At 33.9% G+C, this 24847-nt stretch overlaps 1 protein-coding gene across 4 annotated transcripts in view; it reads left to right on the top strand.

Annotated features, from left to right (window-relative positions):
- Positions 1–501: 501 nt before the first annotated feature.
- The window catches only part of LOC117318005 (dynein heavy chain 7, axonemal-like), an 89295-nt gene continuing 64949 nt past the window's right edge, over positions 502–24847 (top strand). For 2 of the 4 annotated variants that reach the window (XM_033872974.1, XM_033872975.1), the window contains exons 1-19: positions 502–632; positions 1954–2143; positions 2612–2750; positions 3459–3564; positions 4094–4198; positions 4416–4494; positions 4832–5030; positions 7576–7695; positions 13992–14175; positions 14566–14745; positions 15003–15161; positions 15663–15776; positions 18675–18698; positions 20654–20781; positions 21557–21860; positions 22219–22365; positions 22676–22812; positions 23012–23147; positions 24560–24823. In XM_033872974.1, coding sequence (XP_033728865.1) covers positions 618–632; positions 1954–2143; positions 2612–2750; positions 3459–3564; positions 4094–4198; positions 4416–4494; positions 4832–5030; positions 7576–7695; positions 13992–14175; positions 14566–14745; positions 15003–15161; positions 15663–15776; positions 18675–18698; positions 20654–20781; positions 21557–21860; positions 22219–22365; positions 22676–22812; positions 23012–23147; positions 24560–24823 — 2730 coding nt within the window. In that variant the 5' untranslated portion in view covers positions 502–617. The remainder of the gene's footprint in view (positions 633–1953; positions 2144–2611; positions 2751–3458; positions 3565–4093; positions 4199–4415; positions 4495–4831; positions 5031–7575; positions 7696–13991; positions 14176–14565; positions 14746–15002; positions 15162–15662; positions 15777–18674; positions 18699–20653; positions 20782–21556; positions 21861–22218; positions 22366–22675; positions 22813–23011; positions 23148–24559; positions 24824–24847) is intronic. The other 2 variants (XM_033872976.1, XM_033872977.1) reach the window with 1 other exon arrangement.

A 24847-nucleotide genomic window follows, 5' to 3' on the forward strand; every position in this document is an offset into this window, starting at 1 on the left:
TGTAGCGTTCTAGATAAGTGTAGACTAGACTAGAACTAGATAATTATATATAAATGTTTTGTTTTCCGTTCACGATGTGTTGTAATCTATATAAAAATATCCACGTGAATATTGCTGTTGTTTACAAGCATTGACATCAGAATTTATGAAAAATATACTTGTCTCTGGTGTAACATATTATTAAACAGTATTTCATAACTAACACGTCAAGGGAGGTAATCATTCCCTCCAAAATGGCACTGGAAGACCCTGAAAGCCAATATTTTTTGTAAAACACTCTCTCATTTGTCTGTATTTTTGTTTGTTTCCCCCTTTTGAATAACCAGACTTAAATGGGCATTATATTTCTAGTATAGACTTGACATAGTTTTAATCGAAAGGAAAAGTCTATATACACCCAATTTATGCTTAGGTAATGTGATTCTGATTAAGGGGAAGTAACTCGTATAACTATTATCGCTTAGCAACGCGATAGCATAACCGCCATCTTGTCTATCGTGACAACTAGGCCTGTGAAGGCTAAAATATAAACAGAGGAGTTAACTACAAAATCCGTGTCAAATTGGCGGTGTCAACACATATATCGAGTCAGCGTCAATGAATACATTGGATCAACAATGACCGATGTGCAGGTAATGTCGATAAATATGGGTTAAAATATGTTTTTAATTAATTTGGCAGAGGGCCGAGTTCGAGAATGCTCATTATTGAATAGCAGGTGACATTGTCGCCGTATTTAGATTGTAAATGCGTAGTAGCAGTTTTGTTAATTTTGTTTTATTCGTTGTCTTTTGAACTATAATTTGTTGTTTTAATACTGCAATAGGTCCGCAATATGTCAAAAAACTCGTGAAATGTAAATTGTAATGGCTAGGAACCCTAACGCCATGAAAATATTGTATGGGTGATCGGGCCACTGTGAATTTCTAGTTCATTTCTTGCAATTCAGCCTCTCAAAACAAGAACATATACGATGTTTAAAGTAACGATTTACTTCATAAACTGGAACATTTACAGACTACAATAAATTATTGAAATTAGATAACACTAATCATTTGACCTGGTCCTCCATTACTAAGTTACCATGAACCAAACAATATAGAGTGTCTATATGGGAAAGTAAAATTGTTACAGGTTTATCTTGTTTATTTGTTTTAATCATTGTTCGTACTAGTGCTTTTTTGGGTATTGAGTGACTGTTATTTATTAAGAAACTACATGTAAGAGAATGGAGACAAACAAAAATAAATATCATAAGATCTCTGAAAAGTTAAATTAGTAGGGGCATGTCCCAAGTCAGATCAGAATAGTTTTAAATCTTCATAAAATTATCATTAGAATGCTTTGCCATACATTATGTAATCAGTCAATTTACTGAAAAAAGTCTACGTTGTAGATTATTAAGAATGCATGTAGATAATTTCAATTTTTGTGGTTACAAAAATGCTTATTCCAAGTGTACTGGCAATATATAAAATCAAAAATTCTGTCAGTTATCTATTCTGGATACTGTCATTTAGAAAACCCTGAATAGCTAATTCACATTTTATACAGTAACTACATGTAATGCAGAATATTTTAGGTGAGCTATGGTTGATAAATTTGCTTTTTGAAATATCTTCATTAAGCTACATTAAATATAACCATAGCAGTGAATCACTGTAATTCATTCTCTGAATTCTAAATGAATTAACAAAATGTTTATTTGGTGACAAACCCTGGTGATCTGACTGTCAAAATACAAACTCCTGAAGGCTCAATGTTAGCTGTTTGCAAGTATTCAAGTATCTTGTAACCTTACATGTGTTTGTGCAAAAAAATGTGGTTACATTTATGAAATAAAATGGTTCATGTTTGTTCCATGTTAAATCATTAAGAACTTCTAGTTTGAAAGTTTTTGTATCGATTGTTCATTGCATGTATCCATTTATGGTGTTTTGATGACTTTTTCAGGCGTCCCCTCGAAATGGGGCTGGAGGCAGTAAAGGAAAAGGTACAAATGACCCGATCAGGTTTTTGCCAGTTTTACCATCAAAAAGAAGTAAACCATCTTGGCAGCAAAGCCAGCCACTGTTTGAGCTGTCTGGTAAACCAGTGGAAGAGGATAAAAATGGAATAGATCTTGTTGGTGAACTGACATCAAGTAAGATCATTTAAATTTAATGAAACTCAAAGTTTACTGTAAATTTGAATAGTTCTGAGGAGTAATGTTTGATTCATTATTTTATCATTTTTGTGAAATAATCTTTTTGGTTAAAAGTCAGTGTCATATCAGTTATTTAAAACTGTGGAAGTAAAAATAAAAAATATTATCATAATTTGATTGATATATTAATTTTCACATGTTAGTTATAGTCTTCATAATGTCAATTGGAATAAGATAATGTTCTACACTAAATTATGATCACAAAATATTTTATGCTAAAAATCTTCTGATCAAGGGCATGGTTAAGAATTACTTGTGACATTACTTACATGGTTACTTTCCTCTAGTTCAATGTAAACAATATCTAATACTGAGTATGTTCAATGTTAATGATATATAATACTGAGTATGTTCAATGTTAACAATATATAATACCGAGTATGTTCAATGTTCCTGTTTGTTTAGGAGAACCAAAAAGAAGGAAGACTGGTAAACTAAAACCATTAGACAAACAAAATGGCTCAACAAACGGCGATGTTACTCAGTTCCAGCAGCCAAAGAAAGACCGAGAGAATTTCAGGAAGGCTCTCGTTGATATCATCATGTATGTATGAGACTTAAAGGGATATATACATAATTGTACACACATATATAGCGAAATAATAATACACCCCGGGAAACATGGCATTTAATGCTTACTTGATGTAGGAGATAATTTGTTGTTTTATCGCAGGGCTTTTTCTCACTGGTTTGGGATGGGGTCTTTTTGTCTCTTTTTGGGAAGAAAATTGGTGAATTGAGAAAGATTTTTTCCAGGTGTAAACAGAAATTTTTCGGAATTTTGCTTTTGAGGTTTCCTATTAGATTCCAAACATACCCATTTTAAATTCGGCTGATAGCTGCAGTAGATTTTACAGAAGAATTCATTATTTATCAAAATCTCAGGCAGAAAAAAGTATTTACTGTTGATGTGATCTGTCGAAAACAAATTAATCAAATCTAGACATCAACATAAAACTGTTGAGCACATGTTCTGTTTAACTACAATTTTACACTCGCCGTGTATGTTACTACGGTAAATTGTATGGTTTTTATGTAAAGGCTAACTCTATATAGGTAGGACGTTCCTGGTAATTTATTCATAACATGTACATTCTTTTATGTTTGTTACATCTAGTAAATAAGAAAGGATCTACAGAATATTCATGTTTAAGGAACATCTGCCACAGTTTTGTTCAGTTAGTCAGAATTCTGGAAACTAATTCGATTGAATTAAAGTTATTTATTTTGCCCCGTTTTCCTTTCCTTTCAGGCAAGATGACCAGGGCTTGCCCCACAGTAGTACAGCATCTATGAATGGAGATCTGCCCCCTCTGTCCCGCACAGGTTCTCCCACAGGGGCCGAGAAAGATATCCTGGTAAGTCTCCAGATCTCTCTGGGTTACATGTAAAATACAAATTAGTCTATTTTGAGGATAAGATGAAACATGACAATTTCTGATGTGTGGACCACAATATCAACAAACACATTCATTAGAAAAGCATGCTGTTGTCGTATTTTTTCATCGTGTCTGTTTTGCTAAGTGTCTGTTTTAACAAGTGTCTATGTTTTACTAAATGTCCATGTTGTACTAAATGTCTATGTTTTACTATGTGTCCATGTTTTACTAAGTGTCCATGTTTTACTAAATATCTATGTTTTAATAAGTGTCCATGTTTTACTAAGTGTCCATGTTTTACTAAGTGTCGATGTATTACTACGTGTCCATGTTTTATTAAGTGTCCATGTTTTACTAAGTGTCCATGTTTTACTATGTCCATGTTTTAATAAGTGTCCATGTTTTACTAAGTGTCCATGTTTTACTAAGTATCCATGTTTTACTAACCTCACAAAGAACAAATGATGGTGGTGTAGAAACTAATCTGGAGTTGATTTTGTGATTTCAGCGTTATTACTACTACATCCATAATGGAATCGACACAGAACATGTGGCCCCCATGGAGGACTCCTGGCTGGAGAATGTCCTCAATCTGGTCCCATACGAACTAAAGGTATACAATCATGTTAATAAGATACTGTTAATGATAACAAAAATTACTGGTAATTTAGAATTAGTAATTCAAATCAGTAACATGTACATAGATTACAATGAAAACTTTTGCATATTTGCCATTTGCTTACTGGTTGAAGGTGTTTATTTAACACGTTGTACTTCCTAAAACTTCTGTCAGCATTTTGAGTAATTTTTATGACATTTTCTTTAAACAGACAGGCCATGGAGAGACGATAGAAAATTTATCCGATGAGATGAGAGAAGACTATCTCCTCAGTGTGAAGAAGGCCATCGGTGAGTTTTCCTCACACATTTTTGTTTGATAATGTTTGGTGGCTTTGCATGATAGTATTTGATACTAACGAATGTTTATAAGAAAGTTTACAATGTTAAGAAAACTGGTTTCATTTACTTTAAAAAAACTGGTATTTGACCTATTGCTTTAAGTTTTTTTTACCTGGGTAGTTTTTATTAGGAATGTTTTACCAAGGTATTTTTTGTTGGGAATGGTTAACCTGGGTATTTTTATTAGAGATGTTTTACTTGCCTAATGGATGTTTTTTTATTAGGAATACTGTATGTTATAAGTACATTTCGTTTCAGTGTTTTAACTGTTTGTTGCCTATTCCAGTTGACTTCGTACTGAAGGACCCACGAGAGAAAGAAGATGATAACAAGGAAAAGCCACCTCAACATCGTGAGGAAATGGACGTTGTACCTAAACCCTGGCACAAGTCATTTGTCCAGGGTCTAGAACTGACCACACAGAACCTACACATTACCACGCCCTGCATGCTCCAGGTCCTCGACTTCTGGCATGTCTCCTTCGGGTAAGTTTCACATACATACATCAAACAATAAATATCATACTTAAATCTTATAGGGAACTTCTGTCAGGTAAACATCACATTATATCTAGGGAACTTCTGTCAGGTAAACATCACATCATAAAGGGAACTTCTGTCAGGTAAAACATAAACATCACATCATATAGGGAACTTCTGTCAGGTAAACATCACATCATGTAGGGAACTTCTGTCAGGTAAAACATCACATCATATAGGGAACTTCTGTCAGGTAAACATCACATCATAAAGGGAACTTCTGTCAGGTAAACATCACATCATATAGGGAACTTCTGTCAGGTAAAACATAAACATCACATCATATAGGGAACTTCTGTCAGGTAAACATCACATCATGTAGGGAACTTCTGTCAGGTAAAACATCACATTATATAGGGAACTTCTGTCAGGTAAACATCACATCATGTAGGGAACTTCTGTCAGGTAAACATCACATCATATAGCTAGGGAACTTCTGTCAGGTAAAACATCACATCATGTAGGGAACTTCTGTCAGGTAAGCATCACATCATATAGGGAACTTCTGTCAGGTAAACATCACATCATATAGGGAACTTCTGTCAGGTAAACATCACATCATGTAGGGAACTTCTGTCAGGTAAACATCACATCATATAGGGAACTTCTGTCAGGTAAACATCACATCATATAGGAAACTTCTGTCAGGTAAACATCACATCATATAGGGAACTTCTGTCAGGTAAACATCACATCATAAAGGGAACTTCTGTCAGGTAAACATCACATCATATAGGGAACTTCTGTCAGGTAAAACATCACATCATATAGGGAACTTCTGTCAGGTAAACATGACATTTTATAGGGAACTTCTGTCAGGTAAAACATCACATCATAAAGGGAACTTCTGTCAGGTAAACATCACATCATAAAGGGAACTTCTGTCAGGTAAACATCACATTATATAGGGAACTTCTGTCAGGTAAAACATCACATCATATAGGGAACTTCTGTCAGGTAAAACATCACATCATATAGGGAACTTCTGTCAGGTAAACATCACATTATATAGGGAACTTCTGTCAGGTAAACATCACATTATATAGGGAACTTCTGTCAGGTAAACATCACATCATAAAGGAACTTCTGTCAGGTAAACATCACATTATATAGGGAACTTCTGTCAGGTAAAACATCACATCATATAGGGAACTTCTGTCAGGTAAAACATCACATCATATAGGAAACTTCTGTCAGGTAAACATCACATCATATAGGGAACTTCTGTCAGGTAAACATCACATTATATAGGGAACTTCTGTCAGGTAAAACATCACATCATATAGGGAACTTCTGTCAGGTAAAACATCACATCATATAGGGAACTTCTGTCAGGTAAACATCACATTATATAGGGAACTTCTGTCAGGTAAAACATCACATCATATAGGGAACTTCTGTCAGGTAAACATCACATCATATAGGGAACTTCTGTCAGGTAAACATCACATTATATAGGGAACTTCTGTCAGGTAAAACATCACATCATGTAGGGAACTTCTGTCAGGTAAAACATCACATCATGTAGGGAACTTCTGTCAGGTAAACATCACATCATATAGGGAACTTCTGTCAGATAAAACATCACATCATATAGGGAACTTCTGTCAGGTAAACATCACATCATATAGGGAACTTCTGTCAGGTAAACATCACATCATATAGGGAACTTCTGTCAGGTAAACATCACATCATATAGGGAACTTCTGTCAGGTAAACATCACATCATATAGGGAACTTCTGTCAGGTAAACATCACATCATGCAGGGAACTTCTGTCAGGTAAAACATAAACATCACATCATATAGGGAACTTCTGTCAGGTAAACATCACATCATATAGGGAACTTCTGTCAGGTAAACATCACATTATATAGGGAACTTCTGTCAGGTAAACATCACATTATATAGGGAACTTCTGTCAGGTAAACATCACATCATATAGGGAACTTCTGTCAGGTAAACATCACATCATATAGGGAACTTCTGTCAGGTAAACATCACATCATATAGGGAACTTCTGTCAGGTAAACATCACATCATAAAGGGAACTTCTGTCAGGTAAACATCACATCATGTAGGGAACTTCTGTCAGGTAAACTTCACATTTTATAACATTCTGCCATGAGGAAGTTTCATATAGATTAAGACTAATACAATTTGCAAACAACATTTTATTTAAATCATGTTAAATTTAGGAATTAGTATCATCAGTATGTTCCTAACATAGCTATATGGAGCCTGACTAATTGACAGCTGTGTTAGGGAACATTTAAAAATAGATTAGTTTATGTACTGCCCTTGTCTTTCTGTCATAACATCACAACCATTCTCTGTAAAAGTAAAGAGAGAAACTATCGTATCTAATCCTGTGTATGCTTCATGTCATTTAAAATCTTTGCATTAAATCAAAATGATTTAACGGGGATCAAAATCAAAATGATTTAACGGGGATCAGGCATGTAATCTAATCTTGTATAATGTTTTTTCAGCAACCTACGCTTCATTGATATTGAGGAGTTCCACAATCGTGTGGAGTCGATGGAACTCGGACCATTCCAGACATTGTGTATGCGACACGTAGAAGCAGCCAAAGACAGACTTTTGAAAAAGTATGTGAATTTATCTTTGTTTGCTTCCACCTTAAAAATCATAAAATTTACACATTAATGAAACCCTTATTCTACTGAGTCAGTATCGTATGGATTATTAGGTCTGAGATATGTCAAAGGAAAAGGCAGATTTGGCCATTGAGAGGAACTTATAACATCAGTGATATATAGATGATCAGGGTTTGTACAGGGTATTAAAATCATCAGTGATATATAGATGATCAGGGTTTGTACAGGGTATTAAAATCATCAGTGATATATAGATGATCAGGGTTTGTACAGGGTATTAAAATCATCAGTGATATATAGATGATCAGGGTTTGTACAGGGTATTAAAATCATCAGTGATATATAGATGATCAGGGTTTGTACAGGGTATTAAAATCATCAGTGATATATAGATGATCAGGGTTTGTACAGGGTATTAAAATCATCTGTGATATATAGATGATCAGGGTTTGTACAGGGTATTAAAATCATCAGTGATATATAGATGATCAGGGTTTGTACAGGGTATTAAAATCATCAGTGATATATAGATGGTCAGGGTTTGTACAGGGTAATAAAATCATCTGTGATATATAGATGATCAGGGTTTGTACAGGGTAATAAAATCATCAGTGATATATAGATGATCAGGGTTTGTACAGGGTATTAAAATCATCTGTGATATATAGATGGTCAGGGTTTGTACAGGGTATTAAAATCATCAGTGATATATAGATGATCAGGGTTTGTTCAGGGTATTTTATAGATTTGGTCCTTTATAGTTTAATACTGTATAAAGACATTTTCCTGAAAATAAGTCATGAGGTCCTTTTGATTTTCTACACATCAAAAATAAGGCTTCAATGCAAATTTTGGTGGAAGTTAACACTTAAAAGTGTATGGTACATTGTGTATTTGTATTACACTGTACTGAGTTGTTAACAAATGTTAGGTTTATAAGATAAAGTACAATAAAATACTGTATAACCATACACGCTGTTAATGTCGACTGTGTATGTTAGTTTGTCAATGACTATAAGGCAGCTGTTCTGTTTATCTGCCATTATCGCTTCACCAGTTGGCACCCGTTATAAATTTGAATATTTTGGCAAACATCAAGTTGATAATATTTTACAGATTCAATCTTGATTTTGTTATCTTGTGTCTGTGCTAAAGTTGTTTAAGTAGAAGACATCACAGCCAAGAAATCAAAATTCTATTCAAACATATCAATACCTATACCTCATCAATAGATTTAAGCTTATGACCTGCCAAAAAAGTACAAATTTTAATCTTGATATGAAAGATTTCAAAACTTAATGACTTTTAAAATTTAAGTTTGAGGTGGCATGTTTAGTAAATTATGTAACATTAAAAGTATTAAAATAATCATCTGCGATATTAGATATGATTTTCGTATCATATTTTACCATTCATTATTTTGTAGAATATATCAAACTTAAGGGATGTATAAGGGATGTTTTATCAGCAGTACCAGTAACAATTTTATCATAGATATGAATTACCTTTTATTAATTGTTTGCTATATATGAGATTTTTTTATTAATTTTTTTTTTAATGTCTGAATAATTGTATTTGATGTGATGGTTGATTTCTGCACTTTTGCCTAATTTGTACTAAGTGTATATATTAGCTGCCTGAAGGATTGTGTATGTCTACCTGTAAAAAATGTCTCTTTTAAGTTAAAGTCCTGCATGTCACAGTTGTTCAGCAGATAGACAAAGGTTATTGAGATCTATAGAATTTAATTCTGGCAGCCATTCAAATACAAAGGCGTTCTTACCCAGGGAGTTATTGGTGACAAAGGCTGACGTGGTAGTCTTATATCATTCTATAATCTGGCCCTATGATCAGACTTAGACTTACATTCAATGAAATAATTATTTCTGTTGGAAATTAGCTTAGGAAAAGCCAGGGACTGGTACTAGAGGAATATCCAGATTTTCTACCATGTTTTTTTCTAAATGAAGAAAACATATAATTTTTATGCAATAAACTTTTGAATGATAAACTTTAAGAAAAAACAAGTCAATACAATAATGTTTTTTATTATTTAATATTTATTTATTTTTGTGGTGAGTTGGGAGGTTGGAGGGGTGTTGTATAACCATATTTATTTTTGTGGTGAGTTGGGAGGTTGGAGGAGTGTTGTATACCATATTTGTTCTTTTTCCTATCTTCTTTAGAGGGAGGCAGGAGCTTTCTGGCTCTTTGGTGGAAAAAAATGTTGAAATTGAAAAAAAAATATAAAAAAAAGGCACAAAGGAAAGTCCAAGATATAGATATAATGTTATCAAATATTTTATAAAAAACATTTCTGTATTTAGGCATGTTTGTTCTGTATTTTGTAATTTACATACCTTATGCCCATATACCTGAATAATATTTAAGTCCAAATGAAAATGAATGTTGGAATAGAATTCAAATAATTAGGTACTATTGCATGATAATAAACATTCAAATGATATATCAATATAGTTTGAAGTCAGTTTCTAAATATGAATCATAATAAATTTTATATATTTCATGAAAAACGATAGATATTCTGTTATTGTAAATGTTATTGTAAAAATGTTCTGGATACTATGCTTTGCATGTGGAGTTTATACAAATCAGGGTCTAATAGATCGTACAATATACACACTAACTTGTGGGAGTGGGGGGTTGGTAATGCATTCCTTGTCAGTGATCTTTTTTTGATATATTTGGGGCTAAATATAGGCCCTTTCCTCTTGTGAATTTTTTTTTTTATTGCTGATTTCATTTCCATATCTTCCCAATTAATAAGAAATTATCTGAGTGTCCCTGTACATCAATAGGTATGAAGAAATGTTAATCAGAATAAATTTCAGATGTCATAATGCTACTAATTTCTGTTTATCAAAGCTAAATTATACATAAAAAAAAGATTTGTTGTTAATATATTTCCTCTATTACTCGATAATTCCCCAAAGGAAAAGGTATAGGCCTCTGTAAAATAAGGGTAAGAAAATCACTGATTATCAACATAACAAACCACATGCTTTGATGACACTCTTTTGATTATAATAAATATCAGAATTCAGCATCAATATATATAGATATAATGGGTACCAGTCAATAATCTTCCCAGCACTATATCCATACTGATCAATGTTATCTAAGTGTGGAGTTATCTTAGAAAAAAAATTTGAAAGATTAATTTTGAATTTGAACTTTAAAAATGGTTTCTTTAAGGACTTAAAAAGCAAAATTTACTTTTTACTTGTAAAAACTTTCAGAAACAAGTTACAAACAGAAGTTTGAATTTGAGTAAGGATCAGAAACTCAATATGACCGTATCATGTACAATGTATGTGACCACTCTGATTTTAGTACGTCAAGTTTTTTCTAGTGTAAGTTTGTTTGTCAGGAAATACAGACAATACATCTCCTTTGATGGAACACTAGTTTTACAACACTGATGTTCCTGTATCTCATCCTAGTTTTATATCTCTGATGTTCCTGTATCTCATCCTAGTTTTATATCTCTGATGTTCCTGTATCTCATCCTAGTTTTACATCTCTGATGTTCCTGTATCTCATCCTAGTTTTATATTGTCACTGATGTTCCTGTATCTCATCCTAGTTTTATATCTCTGATGTTCCTGTATCTCATCCTAGTTTTACATCTCTGATGTTCCTGTATCTCATCCTAGTTTTATATTGTCACTGATGTTCCTGTATCTCATCCTAGTTTTATATCTCTGATGTTCCTGTATCTCATCCTAGTTTTACATCACTGATGTTCCTGTATCTCATCCTAGCTTTACATCACTGATGTTCCTGTATCTCATCCTAGTTTTATATTGTCACTGATGTTCCTGTATCTCATCCTAGTTTTATATTGTCACTGATGTTCCTGTATCTCATCCTAGTTTTATATTGTCACTGATGTTCCTGTATCTCATCCTAGTTTTATATCTCTGATGTTCCTGTATCTCATCCTAGTTTTACATCTCTGATGTTCCTGTATCTCATCCTAGTTTTATATCGCTGATGTTCCTGTATCTCATCCTAGTTTTATATTGTCACTGATGTTCCTGTATCTCATCCTAGTTTTATATTGTCACTGATGTTCCTGTATCTCATCCTAGTTTTATATCTCTGATGTTCCTGTATCTCATCCTAGTTTTACATCTCTGATGTTCCTGTATCTCATCCTAGTTTATATCACTGATGTTCCTGTATCTCATCCTAGTTTTATATCTCTGATGTTCCTGTATCTCATCCTAGTTTTATATCACTGATGTTCCTGTATCTCATCCTAGCTTTACATCACTGATGTTCCTGTATCTCATCCTAGTTTTATATTGTCACTGATGTTCCTGTATCTCATCCTAGTTTTATATCTCTGATGTTCCTGTATCTCATCCTAGTTTTACATCTCTGATGTTCCTGTATCTCATCCTAGTTTATATCACTGATGTTCCTGTATCTCATCCTAGTTTTACATCACTGATGTTCCTGTATCTCATCCTAGCTTTACATCACTGATGTTCCTGTATCTCATCCTAGTTTTATATTGTCACTGATGTTCCTGTATCTCATCCTAGTTTTATATCTCTGATGTTCCTGTATCTCATCCTAGTTTTACATCTCTGATGTTCCTGTATCTCATCCTAGTTTTATATCTCTGATGTTCCTGTATCTCATCCTAGTTTTATATCACTGATGTTCCTGTATCTCATCCTAGTTTTACATCTCTGATGTTCCTGTATCTCATCCTAGTTTTATATCTCTGATGTTCCTGTATCTCATCCTAGTTTTACATCTCTGATGTTCCTGTATCTCATCCTAGTTTTATATCGCTGATGTTCCTGTATCTCATCCTAGTTTATATCACTGATGTTCCTGTATCTCATCCTAGTTTTATATCTCTGATGTTCCTGTATCTCATCCTAGTTTATATCACTGATGTTCCTGTATCTCATCCTAGTTTTACATCACTGATGTTCCTGTATCTCATCCTAGTTTTATATCTCTGATGTTCCTGTATCTCATCCTAGTTTTATATCTCTGATGTTCCTGTATTTCATCCTAGTTTTACATCTCTGATGTTCCTGTATCTCATCCTAGTTTATATCACTGATGTTCCTGTATCTCATCCTAGTTTTATATCTCTGATGTTCCTGTATCTCATCCTAGTTTTATATCTCTGATGTTCCTGTATTTCATCCTAGTTTTACATCTCTGATGTTCCTGTATCTCATCCTAGTTTATATCACTGATGTTCCTGTATTTCATCCTAGTTTTACATCTCTGATGTTCCTGTATCTCATCCTAGTTTTATATTGTCACTGATGTTCCTGTATCTCATCCAAGTTTTATATCTCTGATGTTCCTGTATCTCATCCTAGTTTTATATCTCTGATGTTCCTGTATCTCATCCTAGTTTTACATCTCTAATGTTCCTGTATTTCATCCTAGTTTTACATCTCTGATGTTCCTGTATCTCATCCTAGTTTATATCACTGATGTTCCTGTATCTCATCCTAGTTTTACATCACTGATGTTCCTGTATCTCATCCTAGTTTTATATCTCTGATGTTCCTGTATCTCATCCTAGTTTTATATCTCTGATGTTCCTGTATCTCATCCTAGTTTTATATCTCTGATGTTCCTGTATCTCATCCTAGTTTTATATCTCTGATGTTCCTGTATCTCATCCTAGTTTTACATCGCTGATGTTCCTGTATCTCATCCTAGTTTTACATCTCTGATGTTCCTGTATCTCATCCTAGTTTTACAACACTGATGTTCCTGTATCTCATCCTAGTTTTACATCTCTGATGTTCCTGTATCTCATCCTAGTTTTATATCTCTGATGTTCCTGTATCTCATCCTAGTTTTACATCACTGATGTTCCTGTATCTCATCCTAGTTTTATATCTCTGATGTTCCTGTATCTCATCCTAGTTTTATATCTCTGATGTTCCTGTATCTCATCCTAGTTTTACATCTCTGATGTTCCTGTATCTCATCCTAGTCCTATATCTCTGATGTTCCTGTATCTCATCCTAGTTTTATATCACTGATGTTCCTGTATCTCATCCTAGTTTTCTATCTCTGATGTTCCTGTATCTCATCCTAGTTTTACATCGCTGATGTTCCTGTATCTCATCCTAGTTTTATATCACTGATGTTCCTGTATCTCATCCTAGTTTTATATCTCTGATGTTCCTGTATCTCATCCTAGTTTTACATCTCTGATGTTCCTGTATCTCATCCTAGTTTTATATCTCTGATGTTCCTGTATCTCATCCTAGGTGGTTCCCTGAGGTCCAGATTATGTTCTACGAGGGAAACAAACGCAAACAGGTCCCCAGTAATCAGGATCCAGAGAAGCTGGAATCGTTTTTTAATTGTGCCGCTACCTTGATGACAGACAATCTTCAGCAGCTGACCTTGAACTCTCTGAGTGACTACACTGACCTGTTGTGTCAGCCACCGGTAAGTTGTGTTTAAACTAGACTGACCGGTTGTGTCCGCCGCAGTATAAAAGCTAGACTCATCCCTGTTGTTTACTATAAAAGCTAGACTCGCCCCTGTTGTTTGCTATAAAGGCTAGACTCATTCCTGTTGTTTACTATAAAAGCTAGACTCACCCCTGTTGTTTGCTATAAAAGCTAGACTCATCCCTGTTGTTTGCTATAAAAGCTAGACTCATCCCTGTTGTTTACTATAAAAGCTAGACTCATCCCTGTTGTTTGCTATAAAAGCTAGACTCACCCCCGTTGTTTGCTATAAAAGCTAGACTCATCCCTGTTGTTTCCTATAAAAGCTAGACTCACCCCTGTTGTTTGCTATAAAACCTGGACTCATCCCTTTTTTTCTTTACAGCATTCCACAAGAGCTCATGAACATCCTGGGTTTGTGTTACGGTTGATTCTCGACAACAATTCCATCAAGTTCGAGCCAACATTCAAGGAGTTTGAGATGGTCATACTGAATGTATACGATGTCATGATCAAAGCTTCAGGCCAAGTCCCCCGAGTGGAAACCAAGCTCTACCTTGATTGGGTACGAATTCTCTTGTACTTAAATCTTTCAAAAACATCTTGCACCTTCACAAAATTTAAATTGACAAAATAAGATGTTTACAGGTATCAAGTTATAAATATCACAATATCTGAAACGAAATGTTTTAAGTTAATAAACAATAAGTTATATTGTATTACTATTTCCGTAATTTTCTGGAAAAAAAATTCACTTAAATAACTATCGGTAAATAAAGGTAGGGATAGGGATGATTTTAGTGTGAATTGTTGTGTTGACAGAGTGGAAACAAGAACAAGTCTAACCTACAGCCCATCATCCTCCCAGAGATTGTGGAGGCTCACAAACAGAAGGTCCGCGACATCATCAAGAAAGAGAGCATCGGGCCCATTGAACATTGTAAAATATTTGACAAGTATAACTTCCTAATCTCCAAACAGGTGAGTCAGGACAGCTATGCCATGAAAACTTAGGTATTAATGTTGTGGAATATATTCACATCAGAGAATCTTAGATTTAGGCATAGATTTCCTTTGTATTAAATTAAAATTGGGTGCAGTATCTTATAATTTGTATCTTGAATATTATATAAACCCAGATCTGATCAGTAATTGATTGAAACATCAATAAGTACTGTATTATCAGAATTATCAGTAAACTAAATCTATTTAAAGTACTCTAGCTATGTTAACATGACAGTTTTGTTTTCTCTACAATTTCATTATGGCAGAGTCTTATTTTTTTAATTGTACACAATTACATGCAGAAAAATGTGGTCCAAGCAATTTTTTGCTGCATTGCAAGCTGTTAAAACAATAGAAGAGTCAATATTTTAAGTGTTGATATTAGAAAAGAGTATTTCACTGGTGATAAGAGTATTTCACTGGTGATAAGGTTATTTCACTGGTGATAAGATTATTTCACTGGTGATATTCTCACAGGCTGAAGCTGATGTGGAAAATTTTGCTAAGGAGACCCATTCTTTTGAGGAATACTCTAAAGAAGTGAAGAAGTATCAGAAACTGGTGGAGGAAATCACTTATGGGATGCAGAAGGTAAAATATCACCTTATCACAGGGCTGGGCAGGTGGCATTCATAGGATAAAATGTTACCTTATCCCAGGGCTGGGCAGGTGGCATTCATAGGATAAAGTGTTACCTTATCACAGGACAGGGGAGGTGGCATTCATAGGATAAAATATCACCTTATCACAGGGCAGGGCAGGTGGGATTCATTGGTTAAAGTGTTACCTTATCACAGGGCTGGGCAGGTGGCATTCATAGGATAAAGTGTTACCTTATCACAGGGCTGGGCAGGTGGGATTCATTGGTTAAAGTGTTACCTTATCACAGGGCTGGGCAGGTGGCATTCATAGGATAAAGTGTTACCTTATCACAGGGCTGGGCAGGTGGGATTCATTGGTTAAAGTGTTACCTTATCACAGGGCTGGGCAGGTGGCATTCATAGGATAAAGTGTTACCTTATCACAGGGCAGGGTAGGTGGCATTCATAGGATAAAGTGTTACCTTATCACAGGGCAGGGCAGGTGGCATTCATAGGATAAAGTGTTACCTTATCACAGGGCAGGGTAGGTGGCATTCATAGGTTAAAGTGTTACCTTATCACAGGGCTGGGCAGATGGCATTCATAGGATAAAGTGTTACCTTATCACAGGGCAGGGCAGGTGGCATTCATAGGATAAAGTGTTACCTTATCACAGGGCAGGGTAGATGGCATTCATAGGATAAAGTGTTACCTTATCACAGGGCTGGGTAGGTGGCATTCATAGGATGAAGTGTCCATGGGTCTATTTAAATGTTTTTCCCTAAAAAGCTGTAGGAATTGATATTCATTACCAAGGAGGAATACAACACACAATTCTCACTGAGGGTTATCAAGGATGACAAAGTCAATATGAAATATTAAATGTTTATAAGACTAACTCAATTTTGAAAATGAATTATCGTATTGAAAATACATAGCAACAATCTTTATTATTTGTTTTTCATCATTAATTATATAAGATTTTTTTAAAGAAAAGATTTCTTCATTTTAGTGTAAATTTGAAATACAGTCAAACTTCGATGTTTCGAAGTTCAAGGGACTAACAGAAAAACTTCGAAACAGCGGGACTTCGAATTATTCATGGTTGGCAATAGATCGATGTTTTCTTGATAATGACCATATCTGTTAACGTTACATGTCCTCAGTGTCTTCGCGTTGATCGTCGCCTGTCAGGCTCACATCGAAAAGTTTAGTTAATTTATACCTCAAACACAACAAAATAAAAAAAATCTTTTCGTTAATTATACCTAAGCATTTTATTAATTAAACAAAATATGTATCGGTTACAAAACACTTATATCGCGTTTAACAGATAAAGCAAAAGAAGTACAATGCACACTTACGTAAGTCGTTAGGCTTTTCTGCTAAAGACACGTGCGTTTACGTTATGTGCATATAAAACACGGAATGCCGATCGGTTGGAGAATGCATGATTGAATGACAAATAATCGATTTACTTGGATATTTATGTATAAGTTTGAAACGTGACACTTTGAATATGAGTGAAGCCATCGCTAATTGTTTGTGTTTAAAATTGGTCCGGTTGTTTTACAGTTCCGTAAAATTTACTCACCGACTGCTGTTTTCAATGGCGGCGGAGATTATCAGAGACGACTACCGAAATGTTTTACCGGAGTGATTAAATGTCATGGCTTCTAAATACACCTTTTATCTATCAATTTGGTCTGATTATTAATTAACCCCATGACCGGGAGTGACAACACACGCTATCGTTATCCCTATTGTCAGTCAGGGCATTTGGGGGAGAGGTGTGAAATCTTGCCGCAGGGGTCAGGACACCTGTCCAGTGGTCAGTAGAGTCTACAGGTAATTTTTTTGTTCGAATCATGAGATGTCAATTACCTATAATATCATAGCTAACGGGTCATGAAAAAAGTTCGATACATCGAAAACTTCGATTTATAAAAATTCGAATCATACATAGTTTCGTTAGTAGTGTTATATAGTGAGAAAATTCGGGACCAAGCAAAAAGTTCGATACAGCGAGAAATTCGAATCAACGAAGTTCGAATCATCGAGGTTTGACTGTAGTTATTCCAAAAAGGCAAAAAAATAAAATCACAAGATTTTGTTGACATTTATTTTGATGATGATGACATGTCTACGTGTATATATTTAGACAGTTAACACTGATGTAGGGCTACAGTGTGTTGGTTCTGTGTAATGGAATAGTACTAGATAGTATCGCACAATATCACTTAACTAACATCGCAGAAATGGAATGGTATTATATAGTCCCACCATCACTTGACAATTGGTTCTGTTTTACAATTTTTACCTAAATTATTATTTAACTGAGGACATTATTATGTGTTTTACCTAATATTGCATTTTCACTGAATTTTAACATTGAAACCTGGAGGTTTTTATATGGGACCATTACTAATTCAGTTTTAACTTGTGCATGAATTATAAGATTACCATTGGAAGTTAATGTGTCACATATTTTTTTATTGTTTTTTACAAACTTCTTAAAACCATTAGATATTTATATTGGAATCAGTAAGTTTAAAAAAGTGTAGAATATAATTGCACTTTCCTATTTGTTGGGAAAACACATCAATCAGATGTGTGTGTTTTTTCCGTTTATGGTATATAGAAAAGTAATTTTAGAGGAATTTTAACCTAATTACAATGGCCTGTTGTCGTTTTCACCACTCGGTGGATGATAATATACATATCAGTTACGTTGTATTGTATGGAGCTGTTGTAGATTATATAATCCAGTTTTATGTTAAAGTATACTTATTTCTGATGATAATAATGCTATTTAACCTTATAGATCTGATTATTGTTTGATTTGGTGGTATGTTTATCACAGTTTGGTTGACCCTATGTATTTACCAAACAAATCCTCTCTCACCAGGGACACGTTGAATTTAGACCAAAGGTATAATTAGAACTTAATCTAAAAATATCTTGTTTCATCTGTCATTTTCCTCGATGATATTTCTCACTTAATCTAAAATTGTCTGTTTCATCTGTCATTTTCCTCGACGATATTTCTCTGCACACGTTACATGCTCTTTCTTTCAGTCCTTCCTGTTCTTCCTTTTCATAATATCAGTTATTTTAGTTTAACTTGCCTTGTCCACTTTCACTTTCCATATGTTTTACACTGCACCAACTTGTAGTTAGCTGTATGGACGGTTATGGGTATTTGTAGCTAGTCGTTTAGGATCTAACAAGTGAACATTTAAGGATGTGTCTATTTTAGGGAATGTTTAGATTATTTAATGGTAATCCAACACCCTAAGATAGGTACACATGGCGCATACATTGTATTTCTAAAATTTCTGGCAAAAACTCATATATATATACAGCATTATTTAAATAGTTCTTTAACACTGGTCTGTTAATCCAGATACTTGTATATCTTCTTTCCAAAAGAATTAAGTTCAGTAACCAAACATTTTTTGGGTTCACTTTTTTATTTACTATGATAATTGAAAGTTTGTGAATACTATTGAAAGTTTGTAAATACTATTGAAAGTTTGTAAATACTATTGAAAGTTTGTAAATACTATTGAAAGTTTGTAAATACTATTGAAAGTTTAGTATTTGTTGATCTAATGTTTTGATTGTTGAAAATATCTGTCTGGATTGAATATATTTTATTGCTGGAAATTTTTAGAAATAAAATACAGCTGTTTTTATAATTCCTTACTTGATCCCTGATCCCCACTTTTCATAGCTTTTTTGAATAGTTCACCTACAGTCTTTTTTTCAGGTTTTATCTTTACAGATCTGAGTCAGCAATAACCATGTGTTTATATGGCATCTCAAGGTGTCTTCTGTTTAAAAAAATCACAATGTAAAAATTTATTCTCAAATATGATATTTTACACATGTGATCAATATATATAGATAATGTTACAGAGCATTTTGGCAATAGTAAAGAATCTACTTTAAGCTTGTATGCTAGCTTCTACAACGTTTTGGCTGGCAATTGTTTCTTTAGTTTAAAGCTTCTTCAACATAAACAGTTTAAGTTCTGTAGTAGTATCTAAAGTAAAATATTTTGAACTTGATTTAAAAATAATTGTAATAGATTTTATTTAGAATTGATTTCATGAAATGTCCCAAATATAAGATGAGAGTGTTAATTGTTTGAACAGTGTTACAGGACATACCTATAATAACCCGCTGAATTAAGATAAACTTAATATGTATCAAAGGTGAATTTAATATGTATCTAAGATAGATTTAATATGTATCTAAGATAAATTTAATATGTGTCTAATTAATATAAATTCAATATATGTCTAATTAAGATTATGTATCTTTATTTGAACAAAATTGTGTTTCAAAGGAGCTCAGGTTCAAGAAATATGAAAATTATCCTGAATTTCTGTGTATGATGTCCTGAATATCCTTTAAAATTTTAACTGTCATGAAGTTTATGCATATGTGGATAATTTAGGTAGGGTTAATTTTAATTAATGAGGGCTAACTTTAGTCCTAGTTTTAAGCTACTACTTAAGAACTGACTCAGTCACAGGCAATAGCCTTAATTATATAATTTTAAGCTGAAATATTACAGATTTATCACTGGGATTGCTTTAAAACGAATGCAATTTTGACTATCTAGGGATAAAAAAAAACCCATAAAAACTTGCATTAGTAGGTTTGGGTGAAGGGATATACAGTAATAGAACAATATTTGTGAATAATTTGGAATTCATTTTCAGGGTTTTAAAAAAGAACTAATTATCAAATCAACAGTCTTGACAGACTGGTATGAAAACTGATATCAGAAACCCAGCCAACATTTCGACTGGTCACTTGACGAGTGTAATGTAGCGATCCTGTATATATATTAACCTCCTGGTGTACCTTCAACAGGTGCTGAGACTCGGCATGTTTGAGGTTCACTGCGACGAACTCATCCGTGCTCTCTCCAAGCGAGCAGAGGGTTTGTGTCAACGTTTGCTGACCCGTATGTCGGAGGACCACAAAGAGGCCAACAAGAAGTAGGTCACAGCATCATAATTTATTGTCAATGTTGATGTTCAACTATCACTGAATGGTTCACACATTTTTCATGTAAACTATTCAGGAAAATAGAACGGTTAGTAAACACACTAAACAGGTAATGGTAACACTCATCTCACATAAAAAACAAAGGTTTGTTTGCTGTGATCAAACAGCTTTAGAAAATAGTATAATAGAATTATATTGGATTGGAAATTTGAGACTCGGGGATGTTCATTTCCACTAGAACTAAATGTATTTGAAATTTGAGACTCGGGGATGTTCATTTCCACTAGAACTGAATGTATTTGAAATTTGAGACTCAGAGATGTTCATTTCCACTAGAACTAAATGTATTTGAAATTTGAGACTCGGGGATGTTCATTTCCACTAGAACTGAATGTATTTGAAATTTGAGACTCGGGGATGTTCATTTCCACTAGAACTAAATGTATTTGAAATTTGAGACTCGGGGATGTTCATTTCCACTAGAACTGAATGTATTTGAAATTTGAGCCTCAGAGATGTTCATTTCCACTAGAACTAAATGTATTTGAAATTTGAGACTCGGGGATGTTCATTTCCACTAGAACTGAATGTATTTGAAATTTGAGACTCAGAGATGTTCATTTCCACTAGAACTAAATGTATTTGAAATTTGAGACTCGGGGAAGTTCATTTCCACTAGAACTAAATGTATTTGAAATTTGAGACTCGGGGATGTTCATTTCCACTAGAAGTATTTTAATACTAAATGTATATTGTGTATGACAGACTGTGTGATGACTATGAGGAGATCGCAGAGAAAGCCCTCACTACCCCAGCCAACACTGACCAGTTAATGGAGATTAAAGCATACATTGAAAACGTGGAATCTGATGTCATCTTCAAGATGGAGAAGCGTCTGATGGAGTCAAAAGATCGACTCACTTTCCTGTCCGACTTTGCCCAGTTTACTCCCGCGGAGATTCGACTCAACGCTAATGTGTTTATGTGGCATGGACGCATGCCAGCCATCTTTGAGGAACACAAGCTAATCATCTCGGAGAAGAAGTCACAATATGAAGATGCATTGAAGGTATGTGATGATCTTAGGATTAAGATAAATTGCCTCTATAGATTGTTTGAAACATTAAGTTAATCTCATTCTCTTAAAGATACTGAATTGTCATAGTAATATTTCTTCATACTGTACTACCGAAGTAAATCCACCCAGCCACATTTTGTATTAAACAGTAAACTTATGTTGGGGCTCATTTACAGTGGTACACTGTATCACTATATTAATATAATTTCTGTTTAATTTTTAGAAGTATTTATAAAGGAAGCTTGAGTTTATATTGACTGGTAACATTGGGACATATTTACATTATATACCCAATCTTAATATGGGTTATTTAAAATCAGATTGTGAGCATTGTGTATTTTAACCACAGTTGCGTAGAGAACGATTCATGGAAGAAATGGAGAGTTACCAAAAGCAGCTTGAGGAGTTCGCGACCTTCGGGGACATGAATGATATCCAGAAATATCTGCGGAAGGCACAAGCTCTGGACAACAAACTCAATGTGGCTCAGGAAAAGGTGAAGTCTAAGATCCCTTCATAACACTTTCAAAAAAAGTTTATACATGTATTTTATATTAACATCCTAAAGTCTTTAAACACGGAGGACAATATCACGAAAATAACAAAAGATATAGGATTGTTTCACTAAACAGTGATTCGAGAAACATAGAAATGTATTTAGATAAGTTTACTGTGTTTTAATTTTAGTTTCGATGAATCTTTTTATGTATGTAATTGTTTCAAAATATTTTCATTCATTCCCAAGCTTGTATTTGTTTATATGATTATGTAGGAATAAACTTTTATAATAATTCATTTGAGTACAGATTGAGGCATTCAACAATGAAGAGGAAGCCTTTGGCTGGCAGACAACAGCGTATCCTCAGAGACAGGGAATCATCAACACACTGAAACCATACCTCAGCCTGTACGAGCTCACAGTCGACTTCAACAACAAATACAAGTGAGTAACACAAACACTTATTAACTAATCATAATTCAGAGTTATTTTTTTTAATATGATAAAACTGAGAAAAAAAATATTAAAAACTTTATCAGTTTTGAGGTTCCTTGCCAGTGAGTTTTTTTTAACAAAAATACTTTGTCTTTGAATTTAAACAATTACCATGTTTGAAAGTTATATTAACCTTTGACCCTTAAAGGGAATGGATGGACGGACCAATGAGTGGAGTTGATCCTGATGAGGTTGAACAGGATGTTGGGAACTTCTGGAGAAATCTCTACAAACTGGAGAAGCAATTTGACTCTGTCCCAGCTGCTAAGAAAATAGCACACAAGGTACTGGTTACTGAAAACCTAGAGGATGGCAAATAGGTTCTCTTTACAAAGAATTTCTGAGAAACTGTTTCATTCCCTCAACTTTTTTTTAAAGAAAATATAACTGAACTGAAAATGAAAATTTTTTTATTTTAACTTGATCATAGTGCTTAATTTATTTTTGATTAAGCAAGAACATTCAGAAATTGATTAGGATGAGTGTTTGTAATTGATGTAATCTCACTTACCAAATAATTTCTGTTGTTTAGTAGTGTAGTTATTTGTGTATATCTTTGTCTGTTGTTTAGTAGTGTAATTATTTGTGTATATCTTTGTCTGTTGTTTAGTGGAGTAGTTATTTGTGTATATCTTTGTCTGTTGTTTAGTAGTGTAGTTATTTGTGTATATCTTTGTCTGTTGTTTAGTAGAGTAGTTATTTGTGTATATCTTTGTCTGTTGTTTAGTAGAGTAGTTATTTGTGTATATCTTTGTCTGTTGTTTAGTAGTGTAGTTATTTGTGTATATCTTTGTCTGTTGTTTAGTAGTTTAGTTATTTGTGTATATCTTTGTCTGTTGTTTAGTAGAGTAGTTATTTGTGTATATCTTTGTCTGTTGTTTAGTAGAGTAGTTATTTGTGTATATCTTTGTCTGTTGTTTAGTAGAGTAGTTATTTGTGTATATCTTTGTCTGTTGTTTAGTAGAGTAGTTATTTGTGTATATCTTTGTCTGTTGTTTAGTAGAGTAGTTATTTGTGTATATCTTTGTCTGTTGTTAGTAGAGTAGTGATTTGTGTATATCTTTGTCTGTTGTTAGTAGAGTAGTGATTTGTGTATATCTTTGTCTGTTGTTTAGTAGAGTAGTTATTTGTGTATATCTTTGTCTGTTGTTTAGTAGTGTAGTTATTTGTGTATATCTTTGTCTGTTGTTTAGTAGTGTAGTTATTTGTGTATATCTTTGTCTGTTGTTTAGTAGAGTAGTTATTTGTGTATATCTTTGTCTGTTGTTTAGTAGAGTAGTTATTTGTGTATATCTTTGTCTGTTGTTTAGTAGTGTAGTTATTTGTGTATAACTTTGTCTGTTGTTTAGTAGAGTAGTTATTTGTGTATATCTTTGTCTGTTGTTTAGTAGTGTAGTTATTTGTGTATATCTTTGTCTGTTGTTAGTAGAGTAGTGATTTGTGTATATCTTTGTCTGTTGTTAGTAGAGTAGTGATTTGTGTATATCTTTGTCTGTTGTTTAGTAGAGTAGTTATTTGTGTATATCTTTGTCTGTTGTTTAGTAGTGTAGTTATTTGTGTATATCTTTGTCTGTTGTTTAGTAGTGTAGTTATTTGTGTATATCTTTGTCTGTTGTTTAGTAGTGTAGTTATTTGTGTATATCTTTGTCTGTTGTTTAGTAGTGTAGGCATTTGTGTATATCTTTGTCTGTTGTAGGTGAAGGCCAAGGTAGAGGAGTTCCGAGAGCACATGCCACTCGTCAACACATTGTTCAATCCTGGACTCCGCGACCGCCATTGGGATCAGATATCGGAAGCTGCGTCCTTCCCTCTGAAGCCAGACGACAGCTACTGTCTGTCCAAGTTTGTGGACATGAATCTGGATGCACACATCCCAAGATTTGAGCAGATCAGTGAGGCGGCCAGTAAGGAGTTCTCTCTGGAGAAAGCCATGGAGAAGATGAAGTCTGAATGGTCCGAGGTAAATAACCATACTAAAATGTAG

The sequence above is a fragment of the Pecten maximus genome, chromosome 19, assembly GCF_902652985.1.
Source record: "Pecten maximus chromosome 19, xPecMax1.1, whole genome shotgun sequence".
Lineage (NCBI taxonomy): Eukaryota > Metazoa > Mollusca > Bivalvia > Pectinida > Pectinidae > Pecten > Pecten maximus.